Below are 15,630 nucleotides of genomic sequence, written 5' to 3'. Positions count from 1 at the left end.
ATTAGGGTTGTTGATAACATTGTTAAAAGTGACCTACATAATAAGTACAAGTATAGCTCGCTCCTTACAAATATTTTGTCCATACCATATCGTATGTCTTCTAGTAAGCGATAAGTGATATTATAGTAACGTATCTCATGCTATGTGAACACACCTACGCACTAATGCGGCTTTATGATTCCGCACAGCATACGTGACCACCAACCGGCAGTTCTGACGTCATATCTATTGTTTCAGTTGCCTGCTGCAGCACGGTTCCTCGACGGGTATGGGGCAGCAGTCGACTACGCGGCCGCCGCTCTGAGCCACAACAATACAGAGGCTGCGTCAGCGACGTCATGACGAAAACCTCCCACCGCAACATCGAGTTACATTTTTGAGTTCATAATTCAGCACATCAAGCAGTGTCTGTTCTCAGTGTTGTGCAAATACATGTGAAACTTCGCGAACGATAACGATATTTTATCGCGTTCTTAACTAAATCCATTGCGTCTGTTTTCGTTAACCGATAGCGCAGTAGATAAGTCGTGCTGATTTCGAGCGAGCGTCACACCGCGCCGCGCTGCGTACTACAGCTGATATTAATGTTTAGAAACATTTGGACCGTGCGAGTGTGTCGTGAACTGTGCACAGCTACATTGTGTAGTGTTACTTTGTTTTTTGAGTATCGGATGTGTATTGGAGTTTGAGAATATGCGTTCGGAAGAGTTGTGGTGCAGTATAGCGGCGCTAGGGTGGATTGCGTTGGTGGGATGCCACGCGCCAGGGAGTGAGCTGGAGTCGGTGCGGTACGGGCCCGCCGAAGAGCGGACCCCGTTCGACACCTTCACGGTGGCGAACATCAACATCACTTACGAGGATGAACATGGAATCATGTACACAGAGATATCTGAGGTAAGAACTGAACATGTTGAAATATTAAGAGTACGCACACCGTTGATTTTTCGTCGGCCGATAGTTAAGTCGGGCTGTTGATCAGTATGGGCATGTATGGAAGTGCGCACACTACGCCGATTCGATTTGGCCGATTCTTTATACAATTTGAAATCGGGCACAACTATCGGCCAACTAAAAATCAACGGTGTGTGCCTACTCTAACCGGTACATTCTGTTTAAATGAGGTATTGTGTAAATCCTAGATTTCCCCTTGATCGAGTGCAATGCCTGATGACGTGCGGTCATCAATAAAATTAATGTCGCTTTCCAGGAGATATGAATAAGCTCTTTACCGTAATATCAAATCCGGACGCCGATAATGCTGTTGACGGTTGTACGAGTACATACAGAATTGATGTTTATTATACCTTCCACAATTCCACATACATAACAATGATAAATGATATGTTTTTGGGAAATTTTGATCATGTGACATAGGCAGTTGAGTCTTAATGCTATTGTAATTGTAATGCTAGTGTTATTCCGTCCGTAGCATAGTACTTAGCAAGTAATCTCTGGAATATTTATTCTGAAAATTGTTAAAAAATCGTGATTAATGCTAAAAGAATATGAATTCTAAGATTTTATATTACTGAAACTAAACCTAGAAGAAGAAGTGATCTATACAATTTTGTATTAAGTAGAATTAATTAAATGAACGAACAACTCTTAAGTAAAGTACTAAACAAGTTCACTGAGACTAGACTAGATGTCAAAGAAGTCGAAGCGACAATTAGTGAACTAGCACGTTTCCAAATTGCACAATATATTTTTATTGTAACTTTTAAAATAATACAACTTTGTTATTCTTGGTTTAGTAAAACTAGTTAATGAGTCAGACAGATTAACAGCTCTGCCGTCAATGTTCTGTCCGTGACAAATTCAAACACAGTTCTATAATATTTTCAGCCTTAGTTGTGTTTTACAAAGTAACCAAATAGGAAACAGCATCTTACCTACATTTTGCAATCATGTCTTTACGCAAGACCTAAACATACATTTATACTGTTATCTATTGCTTACTTTACGGAGGCTGGTCACATAAAAGCTCGAAGTCATAAGTTCCTATACGCACTTTAACTGCCCTTCGTCACAACTGGGTTTAAACTAGGTCACCCGTTACAAAATCGTCCTTTAGTGAAAGGCCTTAGTTTGTTTAGGAGCTACAACCGCTTATAGCAAAGCCCCAGCAACATTTGTAAAGGAACTTTGTTAAGTTATTATTATATTAGTTATTAGTGGTTTCTACTGCTGTAATGAGTAATGTCGCTTTTTATTTGGCAGTTAACTATAAACTGTTTTCTCACTTATGTAAGCATTACTTCATTCTGCTCTTGCCTCGTCAAAAGGATTTACACAATCTGTGCTTACTTATAAAATTATATTGGTCCTGATTGATTGATTGAGCCATCCAACGGGCAGACATAACGGTCAACATGTAACATTGATGAATCCGCAAAGATAGAATTTCTGATTAGCATTCGAAATTAAAATTAAATAATGTATCTTGCTTTAACATAGATCTAAAACTAGTAGGAGTTAAAAAATACTTTGGGAGTTAAGTAACTCTGAACATGTATTTCGACATCGCTAGTTGTTTTTATGCAAATATTCCAATTGTTTGAACAAGAATTACTTTCTCTAACGCCAAATTGCGAGTGACGCTTATGACTGACGGCATAGATAAAGGTCTTGGCCTCATGACATAATTTCTCTTGACAAATCACTCTGATAACACTTCTGCACTGTTAGTCAAACGCTAAGAACCAAATTAAGTAAATATTTTGAGTGTATTTGAGTTTATGACTAGTATAAAAGTTTTGCTATATGTGATATGAAATTGTAGTATGAAGGACATAAACATTGTTATTGTTTGAAGATCGTATCACTTTCTTTGTCAATGTTTTAAATTGTTGTAATAAAGTACGAGGGTATTTAAACACTAGTTTCTTTAATTACACTTTAATGCGTGCTAGACAAGTAATTCACCTTCTTCTTAACTTTGTTCAAAAATAAGCTATAAAATATCTATTATTATGTTGTTTTATGGCATTTTACTGCATAAATGTTGAGTGTCTATAATAGTAAATAACTCGGCTAAACCTCCAGTTACTAAGCTAGATAAGTTAAACAGGTAACCGACAGTTTATATCAACCAAAATGACATGTTGAAGTATTGTAGATAAAGTTCAATATTGAATGCTAATAATTTATGACAGAGTTCACCATATGGCACCCACGGCATAAATACATATGATTACCGCCACATGTTTGGCGCTAAGTATGAGAATCGAGCCACTTTGGTACCGTAAATTGAACTCGTTTACAAATTGTAAACAATGTTTTTGTACATACCACAGTTAATTACCCACTGTATTTGAAACTTGTAACCTCAATCTAACTATGTGAATACCTACCTAAAGTCATTCTTGAAAACAATCGTGGATGCGTGAATTAGTTTCGGTATTGACATTCTAGGACGCGTACGTACATACTTTAAAAAACCAGACGCTGTACTAGGTACATACTTAAAACAATAACTCACTTACGTATTGTGTTGTATTGCCTCTTCTATCATGTTTAATTACTATTTAGTTTTTGAGTGTGTCAAATTAATGCGCTTTGTAAGTCTTTCTGTAAGGATACTCATTTTTCCTTTTGGAGGTTAATCTTTAGACTTCAGTTCTACTTAGTTTCACTTCTTAATTTCTATTCGGTCTTGTGGAAATTTTCATATAATTCCACATACGGATTCACTCAACGCTCATTATTGTAATGACTAGTGTCGTTCCTTAATTAATACGCAGAAAGGTCGGTATGTCCATTTATAGTTCACACCTTGACAGCAGCACTATACGAGCTGTTTATACAGGGACTAGACCAATACACGAATGTTTACACTTTTTACACATTGTTCGTGGTATGACGTAGCACTATATTACACACTTTTTCTTTTCTTGCCTAGTAAATTATACCTTTCTTAACTGTAAAGTTTGGCACCTAGTACCTAAATTATAGGCCCGTAGCCAACGGTTATGCCTGAATGATGTGGTGAAGGCTCACGGTGCCAAATTCAAATAGTGACAATAATAAGAACATAGTTTTATATCTCACAATAAAAATACAATCAAATCAACCTTGTGTCGACTGAATAAGGCTTCCAGACAGCACTATTATTCCACACTAGGTTCATCCTTGTGATCTATCACTTCTTTTGTAAAAAAAAATAGTGTCATTGCAAATTAAATTTAAACAAGCAAATATAGGTAGGTAATTACGTTAATTATAGTCATGATAATGAATTAGAAAGAAAGTTAATAAACAACTATGTTATAAGGTTTAATAAGGTGTAATGTAATTTTAAATCAATAAATAAATTAATGTTTTTTGTCACATATTGTCAATCGAAGTCTCCGCCTTTATTTATTTATTTGTAAAATTCCATAATATGCTGAAGTGTTATTAAACAATCAGACGGATACAATCCGGTATCAAATATGTGCCAAACTCAGATATATTTACACCGTTACTTTGTGTTTGTATTTAAAATTTATTTTAATCTATCGATACGCGAAGCGTCGCCATTGCTTACATACCTACATACCTATTCAACATATTAGTAGGTAGTAGAATTTAAAAATATAATATTTGCTTTTTAATACTGCAATTTACAACATTGTCGCTTCTTTCGTGTTTACAGCCGGTTTGATATTGAGAAATGTCACACTTATCATTCGAAGTCATTAGAGTGGTTTTATTACTTGCTTTAAATAGTGCTTTGCCGGCTAAAAGATTGCATATTTTTACTATCACTAACATGTTTATCTATTTTGTATAATTTATCGACATTTTATATTCCCCGACCTCAATAAATCCCTTAAATGTTGTAAACAAACAAAGAGGTTCAATCAAAAATTTACTTTGCGCGCGTGCTCAGCTAGTATTTATGCTGGTCATTTGTTTCACTAAAAATACGCGTAATAATAACATCCTCGTCATTCCCTTCTAAGATTTTTTGGTGATTTTGTATTATTTATAATGGAGCGGGATCAGCGACCTATGTATCGAATGGATTCGGTACGCTGGCTGCGTGCCATTCACTCGCGAATGTGGGTTAGTGCGTCCGAATTGATACTAAGGTGATATCTAAATCTATGGCAACACTAGTTTTAAGGTCTCTATCTAGACACTGTCAGTAATGATATCAATAATAACTGTCATTCCTTCCTTCGGTATTCTAAGGCCCAGAACAGACGGTGAAACGCAACTGCAACGAAACTGCAACTGCTGTTACTTTTGAGTTGCATCTAAGTTTCTGCCATAGCGTCCGTTGAGAGACCACACATGACGCGACCAGTTTGAAACTTTCAGTTTCAGTTTCATTCATCAGAATCATCACAAAGTTGCAGTTTCGTTGCAGTTGCGTTTCACCGTCTGTTCTGGGCCTTAATCTCACCACACACAAATGGCCCTGTCCGCATTATAAACGTGATTAAGTAGTGAAAAAAATCTCAGGTTCTGAAACCATGGAAACAGTTTAGACTTTCCAATTTTTAAGTACCTACACCTAAAGTACCTGAATGCATTATGTATGAATTCACTTTTAATGTATTTGCAAATCTTATGCAAAAGTCCGTCACGCTTCATGCATTTTTACATGCTTATGACGTATTCAGAGCAGTTGGACGCACAATTTAGGTAGGTAGGTACTTTAATTATTTTCATGCTCATTTCGGTTAATCTTAGCCACAGAATTAGCCTCAGCTTAAAACAATTCATAATTAGGTACATTATTCAGGTCATCATAGCTTTGCCATCTTAATTTTGAGGTGATTTATTAGCAGATTACAAAGCTTTACTGACGATTTCTCCAGATAAAATCTTGTTGGGATTCCATGTCAGTTTCGCTTCAGTTGCTACAGCGGATATATTTGCTTCTTCCAATATCCTGAGTTCATTGACTTCCGCAGATCTACTTTATCAAGTATCAATGAACTTAGCAATTTCATTGGATGTTGCAACACTGTTTATCTTATGGATGATATTGATACCTATCGAAATTCAGAAGCAGACTTATTGTTTTTTTGTCTAGATAAGTGATATTTCAGAGCATTTTGTTGATAAGAACGACCTATTTTCAGTTGCTTCTTTGCCAAGTTACTTGGTGAAATGCGGTCTGGACGTTGCCAAAATCTCCCGCAAAATGTTTTGCGGTTTTAAAGGTACTGAGTAGGCCTTTCCGTGGTCTGTGGGGAAGGTGTGTTTAAACTTTTCTTTTGCTAGTAATGAAGCACCATTAGCTGTCAAATATGACGTCGAAATAATCAGTCTCGTAATAAGAGAAAATCCACCGCGTTGTAGAATGATAAAACTTGAGGGTTAATCGAGCTCAACACAAACATTATTGGTCTATGCATATTCTGGTAGTTGTTTTCATGTGCTTTAGTTTTCATTAGTAGTTGATAACTATTTGCTGAAAATGTCAAGGATTGCACAACTATTATCAATGCAGCGTCTGTAGCGGCCGCATTCTGGGTATTCATTGGTTTCAGCGTTCACGGCTCACTAAGTATCTTTGTACTGACACAAAGGTCTTAAACCACGTGAATCATTTTCAGGTCGGCGTGTGACGAACAATGGCTCTTATATATTTTTTGCGATAAGCTGTCAAATATTTCGGTTGCACAATCTTTGATAACAGCGTATTACAGCGACTTAGGCTGGGTTGCACCATCTTACTTTAGCTTTAACTAACGTTAAAAATCCATACAAAAAGCACCGTAGTTACAGTTAAAGTTAGGTGGTGCAACTCAGCCTTTAGGTGTAGGTATTGTTGTGGTTTGCCCTCTTTGTATAAACATGACATTTTATCTCTAATCCTATTCGAGTGATAAGTTTGTTATCTGCATTAATTTCATGCACTCATCTCAGTTCACATAGACTAAGCTTTGGCAGTTTTTTCCATTTTGATAATGATGTTCAATGTTGTTGTTACCGTCTGTTGCGAAGTTTCAGCCATAATTTAGAATTTATGCTTGATTGGCGACTCGAGTGGCGACCACGGGCTGGAAGACGTAGTAGCGTGGGCAGGCCTCCTACTAGGTGGACCGACGATCTGGTAAAGGTCGCGGGAAGAGCCTGGATGCGGGCAGCGCAGGACCGTGCATTGTGGAAAACCTTGGGGGAGGCCTTTGTCCAGCAGTGGACGTCATTTGGCTGAAACGAACGACGAACGAACGATGCTTGATTTAGAATCGAGTTCTTCGCCTCGTTTCGGTAATGAAACCTTTATTTTGATTATATTATCGTCGAGATTTAACGACCACTGTTATTCTTATCGGTGACGTTGCAATCGATTCTAAAATTAAACTGATAATATCGTTATCAAGAAGATATTGTTGAATAGGGAAAGTTACCTACCTTTCAGGCCCGTATGAGAGCAAATTAAAGGTACAGACGACAGCATATTATTATTATAGTTTTTGTAGCGCATCAGGGATGTTTGCGGATTACCAAACAGACGGGTTTAGCGCCATAATACGCAAGAAATCTGTATCACCAGGCCAGGGTGCGAGCCAGTCGCCACAGCAACCCTAGCGGACAGATACACATCGCTGCTATGGAAGTGTCTTGTGCAGAGACTGATCATGGGGTCTTATCAACCCCCATGATGGTCCGTCCCTGCACAGGGTACAAGTTTTTTGAATTTGTTATTGTTTTGTGTTTATGTTTATTTCGAACCCGCTAAATATGTACTTTTAAAATTGTCTGAAATAAATAATGTTTATTTACCTACTTATATTATAAGGCAATTACAACGTGGTTATGTAGTTGTAATAAGTGTTATTTTACAATGAAAACGTGAAGTCTGATGTGTTGCCGTTGTATGATGGTTGTTACAATACAAAGTTACGTAATCGCCTGGATAATGAGCCCTGAATTGTTTTATCTGACGGTGTAACGAGTAATTGAAAATAATTGTAATTGCAATAGCTGTTCGTTACACTCAGGGGCGGTAATTGCAAGGACAATTTATTGGCTACACTAAATTGTTTAAACTGTTGCTGAAACAACCGCTATTAAAGATTGAAGCGCACTCGAAGACGTTAACTTAAAGCTAACAGTCAATTATCGGTATTTGTTTTCAAAGTTTATTATTCCTTATTATTTTAGTATTATTTTTATGATGGAGAAGATTGCGGCGATAGACTCCATAAATTGGGAATTATTTGATTTTTGTACTTTATTTTAAACATTTAAGGCTTTTTAAGGAAACTTAGATGGCCTTCTAAGCCACATGTTTTATTTCCGATAACATAGTTCTGTGATCCTCTAATGAACTCTGAATCAGAAGGATAAAAATCACATGATCGAATAAATCTTTTGTAACAAGTAAGTGGTTTAATTGACTGCACAATCAGCTGGCCAGTCCGATAAATAAGCTCATCTGGCGATTATTACCATAACCAATAGATTTATTACCGACTTATGACACATTAAAGATTACGTCGTAAGTGATAAAATTGTAATTCAATTACATTATAATATTTATTCTTGGAACATAATCAAATGCTTTAAAATCAGTTTGTGTTTTAGTTTTCGGGAACGTGTAAACGTTATCTTGTATAATTTACATAAGACGTTTATGTAAATTTAAGCAAATTGAAAACTGGTGAGAGATTGTGGAGGTAACCGGCCAAGTGCGAGTCGGACTCGCACATGTAGGGTTTCGTAAGGTCTAACCTCAGATCATAGAAGGGAATAGATGTGAAACGGGGGCGTGGCGCGTGTCTCCGCGATATGCCCAGAAACGAACATCGCCCGCGACGCCAGGTTAGTCGCGATTCAGTCGTACTGAGGAAATGTTCTCCGATATTGTTGGATAATGCGTCGTAACGTGCAATAACATAAGTGAAACGAAGAACTACAGGAACAATGAAGTCATTTACCACATGTAAGTATTGCAAATCCATTGGTATTTTGCTTATAAATAAAAAAAACTAAACATTTTTACGAACGAATTCAGTGCCGTGACATTTACTGCGATATCGAAATTAGTGGTGATAAAAATTCAAACACGTTGTACATTGACGATTTAGTTAGCAACCACTTTATGTCATGCGTAACTACTGCGCAATGTATTTTATTTCTTCCGATATCCACTGACGCGTGAAAATACACAGTACGGCCGCATGTGCCAGTCGTAACATAGTGCAGGGCTCGTGTTCTAATACGGTTTCCTATTATCGATAAATAGAAGTAAATTATTATTTTCTATTTTCTAATTTTAAATGAAAAAATCTGAGTTGCTTGCGATTTTTAAGTTTTTACAAAAACAATAACAATAGTAGAAGGGATTAGTAACTGTCAACTATGTAATTACTATAAGAGCTAGTTGAAAGCCTAATATAGGCATTATTTTTTATAAACATAGGCGGTACGAATTTCGCCATAATTAAAAAGTTAATGCGCGATAGTAGTTAATAATAATTATAGTGATCCTGTTATTATTATTAAAGTAAATAATAATATATTACCAATGTTGTAAATACTGGTAAAAATCGCAAGTACCTACTTAACCCATGACTTTTCATACAAACTTTGTCAGTCTATAACTTCTATACTCCATCGATAACGACATTGAGCTTTGGTTGGGGTAAATTAATTTAAGGTATCTACCCGACAGCACTTCCACCCCCATCACTTAGATGGTTGGCAGTCCACAACAGTACGTTTCTCTAGAAACTTTCTGCCCCGTACAACCAAACTGTGGAATGGACTGTCGTCTGCGGTGTTTCCGGACGGATACGACCTGCAATCTTTCAAGAGGAGAGCGTATCTTTACCTTAAAGGCCGGCAACGCACCTGTAACGCCCCTGGGTCTGCGGGTGTCTATGGGCGACGGTAATCACTTACCATCAGGTGATCCGTTTGCTCGTTTGCCTCCTATCACATAAAAAAAAAAAAAAAAAAAAAAAAAAAAAAAAGGTAACTTCATTTAGTCCCAATAATTGATTCTGAGTTTTTCGTCCATACAAAATGGAACTGACTCCTTTAAGCCGGTTGCACATGTTGTCGTAGACTCTCAGTCGCTTTGTTTTTACACAGTTGAATGTGTGTGTGGGAGCTGTGGTGGGGGATATGTGGGGACACTGGTTCTCGTTGTAGTTACGCGCGACTTCATATCTATTCTCTTTCTATGATCTGAGGGTCTAACTTACAAGACTGAAGACAAAAAATCTAAACATGAACTAAAGATAAAGATTTTATGTTGATTATTAGATTTTATGTTGATTATTTTATTTTAGAACATTAATAGGATTAAAATTTCATGAGGTCCACGTTCTGCTTACAAATAGAAAGAAACAATCAGAGACTTAGTGAGTAGGTAATAGGGTTATAGTTGAGTAGGCAATATTTTTTGGGTTCCACTGGTCTTAGTGGAACCCAAAAAATATTACCCAAGTTCAAAGTCTATTTTGAATATAAATACAATGTTACTCTTAATTTATTTTATACTCAATACGAAAATAGATTTATCTCCACACACTGTTCTACCATTAGGTTCAAATTCATCATGGTATCACTCACCTAATAGGTAAAGATCGCTTTATTGTGCTTCATTCATAAAATAATTATAGTATTTAAAATAGAAGTAACATAGTTAAGCCAGCCTACATAAACTGGTGAAACAAGCCTTAATGCAATATCATTTCAATTCATCATAAATAATTAACCTAAGTAAAGTTGGTATAATTTGGGGACTTCAAATTGATTCGTAACTATAGAATCGATTGACAAACTCGTCACAGTCACGATTACTGTGTCAGGTTTGATTAGCACTTTTTACACCTACGTTGTGAAGGTCGGTTGTGAAAATTACTGAAGAGATACTGAAAGATTACTTAAAACTTGGAAGAGCCTGTCGAATGTTGTAGTACCTACTTAATCTACTTATACACGAGAGACTACAGTGCGAAAAACATATCCTTCGCAAAAAACAGTTTACAGTTTATTAATGTCTATTATTCGAACAAAAAAAACTTGTATCGTATTATGTAAATACTAGCTTTCCGCCCGCGGCTTCGCCCGCGTGGAATTTTGTCTGTCACAGAAAAACTTTATCGCGCGCGTCCCTGTTTAAAAAACCGGGATAAAAATTATCCTATGTCCTTCCTGGGACTCAAACTATGTCCCTGCCAAATTTTATAAAAATCGGTCCAGTGTTTAGGCGTGAAAGAGAGACAGACAGACAGACAGAGTTACTTTCGCATTTTAGTATAGTATTAATATTAGTATAGATTAGTCATAAACAATCGCATTTAGATTTATCTGTTGTGACTTACTAATGATATTAGACTGTGGTTTTAATTTTAATGGTGTATTGTGTGTTAATCATCAAACAAAACCGCACAGAAGTTACACCTAAACATACACAGTAGTGTTCCTACCTTAACAGTTTTGTTTTCGCGTTGTTCCTTGCAATGTCAGCAAAGATTAATAATAGATATAACATTACACACCAATATCCAGCTATCCACTCTCTTTTGTATTTTAATCTATCGGTTTATCTAATCCAAACAGACTTATTATTATATCGGTGCCTATCTTTATGATGATTGTAGTATAGTTTGTTTGTACTTACTTTGTTATCACTTCTGCCCGTCGCGTTATAGGATAAATAGACACATATAAAGGAGCACCCACGCGAAGTTAGAGTCTAGAGGACGAACATTTGACATTGAACATACAAGTGATGGGAGTTGTAATTTGTTACACTATACGATTACATAATTATGTATGGAGTACGAAGTACGAACATGCACTAAAGATGAAAGAACAGTTTTATACTGTTTTCCGCTGCAAACAGCTGTTATGGTGGAAAGTTTAAAAAACAGTGAAATAAATTCATCAGTGCATGTCTTCTCATGCTACCACGAATATTGTTTTACTTTGTTACATAATTTATTAGTTTTGATTTGGTCTCTGAAAAAAAAAACTATCAAGCCTTTAAACAATAAAAATTAACTTGCAGCGTTGCAGCTTTTAAGCTTTGTGTAGTTATACATTTCCATCGCCTATTGCCGCCATGTGAATCATTGATAAAGTCGTGGACATATGAATCACTTTCATTACAGGCGTGTACATACAAACGTTTGTGTTGAACACGACGCGTGTTTTGTAAAGCGACGCGTTTTGACACAATCGGCTCGATCAGTTAATTGTCCCGCAAATGTTATGTTTGATCGTGTAATAAATACATATAAAGGTTGAACCGTAAAAATATAAAAAAGAACAAGGAAATTCAGTAAGGTGCCTCCCGCGCAATCGCTTTTTTGTAGAACCACCACTAGCTTCTAGACCTTGACAATATCACAATAGTCAGTTAATGGTATTGTGGACAATCTGTCACAGATCGAAACTTGCATAACAGAAAAGGGAAAAAAATGCGATAATATTGTTTTCTTCTTTCATTTATCTATGTCCATTAATATTATATTTATTGAGAAAAGAAACAAGGCGCATAATGGTATTCTGATTGCAAATATTTCTACGTAAAACAAATATTTGCTATTACGAAGGAACAAGAAAATAATAAGAGCCGTGATTATGAATTTCTTAGGAATGTAATTTTAATCTGCTCTTGTTTAAAAATATTCTATCGTGATACACTTACCTATGTACACAGCATGTTTGGCTTCTGATTGTGTGTCCTCTTTGTATGATATGATAGCAATATTAGTGAGAATCCAGAGACACATAGCTGACTCAACACTTAGTATGTGAATCATTATTATACTGCCTTAGGTAATTTATCAAATAGAGATACGTCGAGACACCTTGGGAAGTCATTTGTTGGATCACTTTTTTCCTTATCAATTAAGTACGATCATGTGTAATTAAATCAACATTAGATTCGTAATCAAACACAAAGGATGCTTCTAAAACAATCGTTCATTTGTTTTGAACGGGTTTGTTGTGCTTTTCTTTCTTACTGTGTCTGTTTGTATTAGAAGGTTGCAGGATTATTATAAATAACTATTTGTCCTATCAGACCCAAGATTGCATTTTGTATTTATTTCAATATATTTTTACAATAAAATAATACAAACTGACGAAATACAGATAAATAACGTCATTGTTAGACGAGGAAGCGGAAGCATCGGCTTGCTAATCTACATTACGAATTAGAATCACGGCTGTCTGTGCGTGCGCAAGTCTCTCATACTAAATATGTACCTGAGAGTTAAATAATTTGTTATTCACTATCAGTATGGCCGTGTGGTTTAAATAGAGTAGAATAAGACCTCTTCGACTTTTCTCGTAGATGTCGTAAGAGGCGACTATGGGACATCATCATCAGTTCATTTAGTCTCCAATGCAGGAGCATAAAACCCCCTTTAATTTACCAGAGGCCTATGGCCTACACTCCGAACGCTGCACTGGCCAGACGGGGTCGGGAGGCTTGATGTTCGCAAAGTGTCCCCTTCAATTCATCTAATAACAATGGATGTGTTTTGTTATTCCTTTCCTTATTGTCATGATTTTGCATACATTTAAGGAAGTTCCGGTCTGATAAATTATGTTAACAAGTTCCAAAGTTATTTAAAAAATGACTTCGTCATAACAATAACAATACAACAGCATACAATACAAAAACAAAGACTCCTGGTTAATAAATAAAATTAATATGAATTAAATTAATGAAACTTTATCGGCTTTACTTGGCTTACATGATTTAATCACACAACTACTTCTATGGCCCAGAACACACGGTGAAACGCAATTGCAACGACACTGCAACTGCTAGTTACTTTTGAGTTGCATCTAAGTTTCTGCCATAGCGTCCGTTGAGAGACCACACAGGACGCGACCAGTTTGAAACTTTCAGTTTCAGTTTCATTCATCAGAATCATCAGAAAGTTACAGTTTCGTTGCAATTGCGTTTCACCGTTTGTTCTGGGCCTTAGGGAACAATGAAATGTCAAATTCAAATGATTTTATTAAATTTTAGCGCTGGCTGTATCAAAATCGCAAAATGCTTGTTTGTTTTTGTTGATCATAGGTTGTGTTTATAAAGTGGTGTCAGATGGCGTTGTGCTCTGAATAAATATTCGACACCAAGGTGTTTCTCGAAGCCCATCGAATATGCTGTCAGACATCTTAAAAATGTAACGATTGTCTCTACAGCACACGTCAAGGTAACTGTGGCTCTAATAAATGTTATTTTTCCACAAAATTATGTTTGGTGTATTACATGACGCCGATTTAATGTTGAATATGAATCTGAATCGTGATTCGTAGACTTTAAATGGTTTCTAACGCGGAAAATTAGATTAAATCGGTTCTCACAGGTACTTCAGTTTTTTATTCAATAGCTATTGGTTCTTGCTGATCGCTTTATTTCGATATGCTTGTTTAGGTACGTGTGATAAAAATTCTGTCAGTAAAAAATACTGATACCCGTATTATTATGATACTACAACTTTTGTGCTACAACACTCAAAACTCGGTTCAAGTTCAAGCATTCTTCAAGATGCAAAGGTTCTGAAATGCTGAGATTAGTCTCATTTTTGAGTTTATTCTTCATATTTTTTAGATACGTTTTATAGTACGCGCCTTGGATTAAAAAAATCTAATATCAAAATAAGTTACCTACTTCTGTCGCGCAACATATTGTTAGTTCCTTTTGTTTCAAAAATACCTAATCCACAACCCTTAATAAGTAACATATTATTTGTTCCTATTTCCAACAAACGCAGATAATGATATTCAGTGACCCGATTCAATTAAAGGTTTTTGTTATTAATTACTTTGCTTAATTAGCAAAACAATGTACATTTTCCTGTACCTAATTGTTTAGTAACACAATTACCGTAGGCGATGCTTAAGTAACAAATTAATGGTACAAGGTAAAAATGGACAGGGACAAGTATTGGGTGGGTTTATAAAAGGCTTCGTTTGAGTCCTAGGTATGTAGGCGTACTAGGCGTTAACTAAGAAATGTTATACATGTTCAAATTAAAAAATATATATATTTCTTAGAAAGTGGTAACAAGATATTCAATTACAGTATAAACAAAAACTTTTCAAAAAGCTTGTGGGCTAATTCTGAAAGCATCGCTACTAACTCAATTACTGTTCTGCTTCTTTCAGAAAATTAAGTATTCGACTAATGTGATCTGATTTAAATATGTATAATTTACCTTAATAACAACAATGGTTTATGTAGTTATTGTAAAATTAATATGCCAATTATAATACCTTTTAAAGGCGTTAAGCTTACTTCTTACTAATTAATAAGTTATCTATTATTACCATAAAAATCTGTCATAATATTATAAAAATTATAAAGTTACCATTTACATTTGATTTTAATTAAATATGTTTTTGCGACATTGACGCAATAAAACAATTGAATCGTCGTCATCTTTTAAAACGATTATGAAACTTTCTGTTTAATTGAACTCAATTAAAGGCGTTTGCGTAAATTATTTCGTAATTCGCCACCACAATGAAAACAAAAACAATCATTAGTTTAAAATAGATTGATACGCGTAAACAAGGAAAATTAAACTGCCTACCTATCGATTCTGTTATAGTAGTACATACGATGATGATGAATCAATAATTTATTTATTATTGTAGGACTAGGACCTTTTGATTTCAATTTTAACACGGACGGACAAAACA

At 35.7% G+C, this 15,630-nt stretch overlaps 1 protein-coding gene across 3 annotated transcripts in view; it reads left to right on the top strand.

The window, feature by feature from the left end:
• The window catches only part of LOC135081103 (E3 ubiquitin-protein ligase goliath-like), a 75,128-nt gene that overhangs the window by 33,803 nt on the left and 25,695 nt on the right, over window positions 1-15,630 (top strand). For all 3 annotated transcript variants that reach the window (XM_063975841.1, XM_063975842.1, XM_063975843.1), the window contains exon 2: window positions 238-894. In XM_063975841.1, the coding sequence (XP_063831911.1) occupies window positions 694-894 (201 nt within the window). In that variant the 5' untranslated portion in view covers window positions 238-693. The remainder of the gene's footprint in view (window positions 1-237; window positions 895-15,630) is intronic.

The sequence above is a fragment of the Ostrinia nubilalis genome, chromosome 19, assembly GCF_963855985.1.
Source record: "Ostrinia nubilalis chromosome 19, ilOstNubi1.1, whole genome shotgun sequence".
Taxonomy (NCBI): domain Eukaryota; kingdom Metazoa; phylum Arthropoda; class Insecta; order Lepidoptera; family Crambidae; genus Ostrinia; species Ostrinia nubilalis.
Note: the sequence above shows the minus strand (reverse complement) of the source record. Positions and strands in the feature narration are given on the sequence as shown.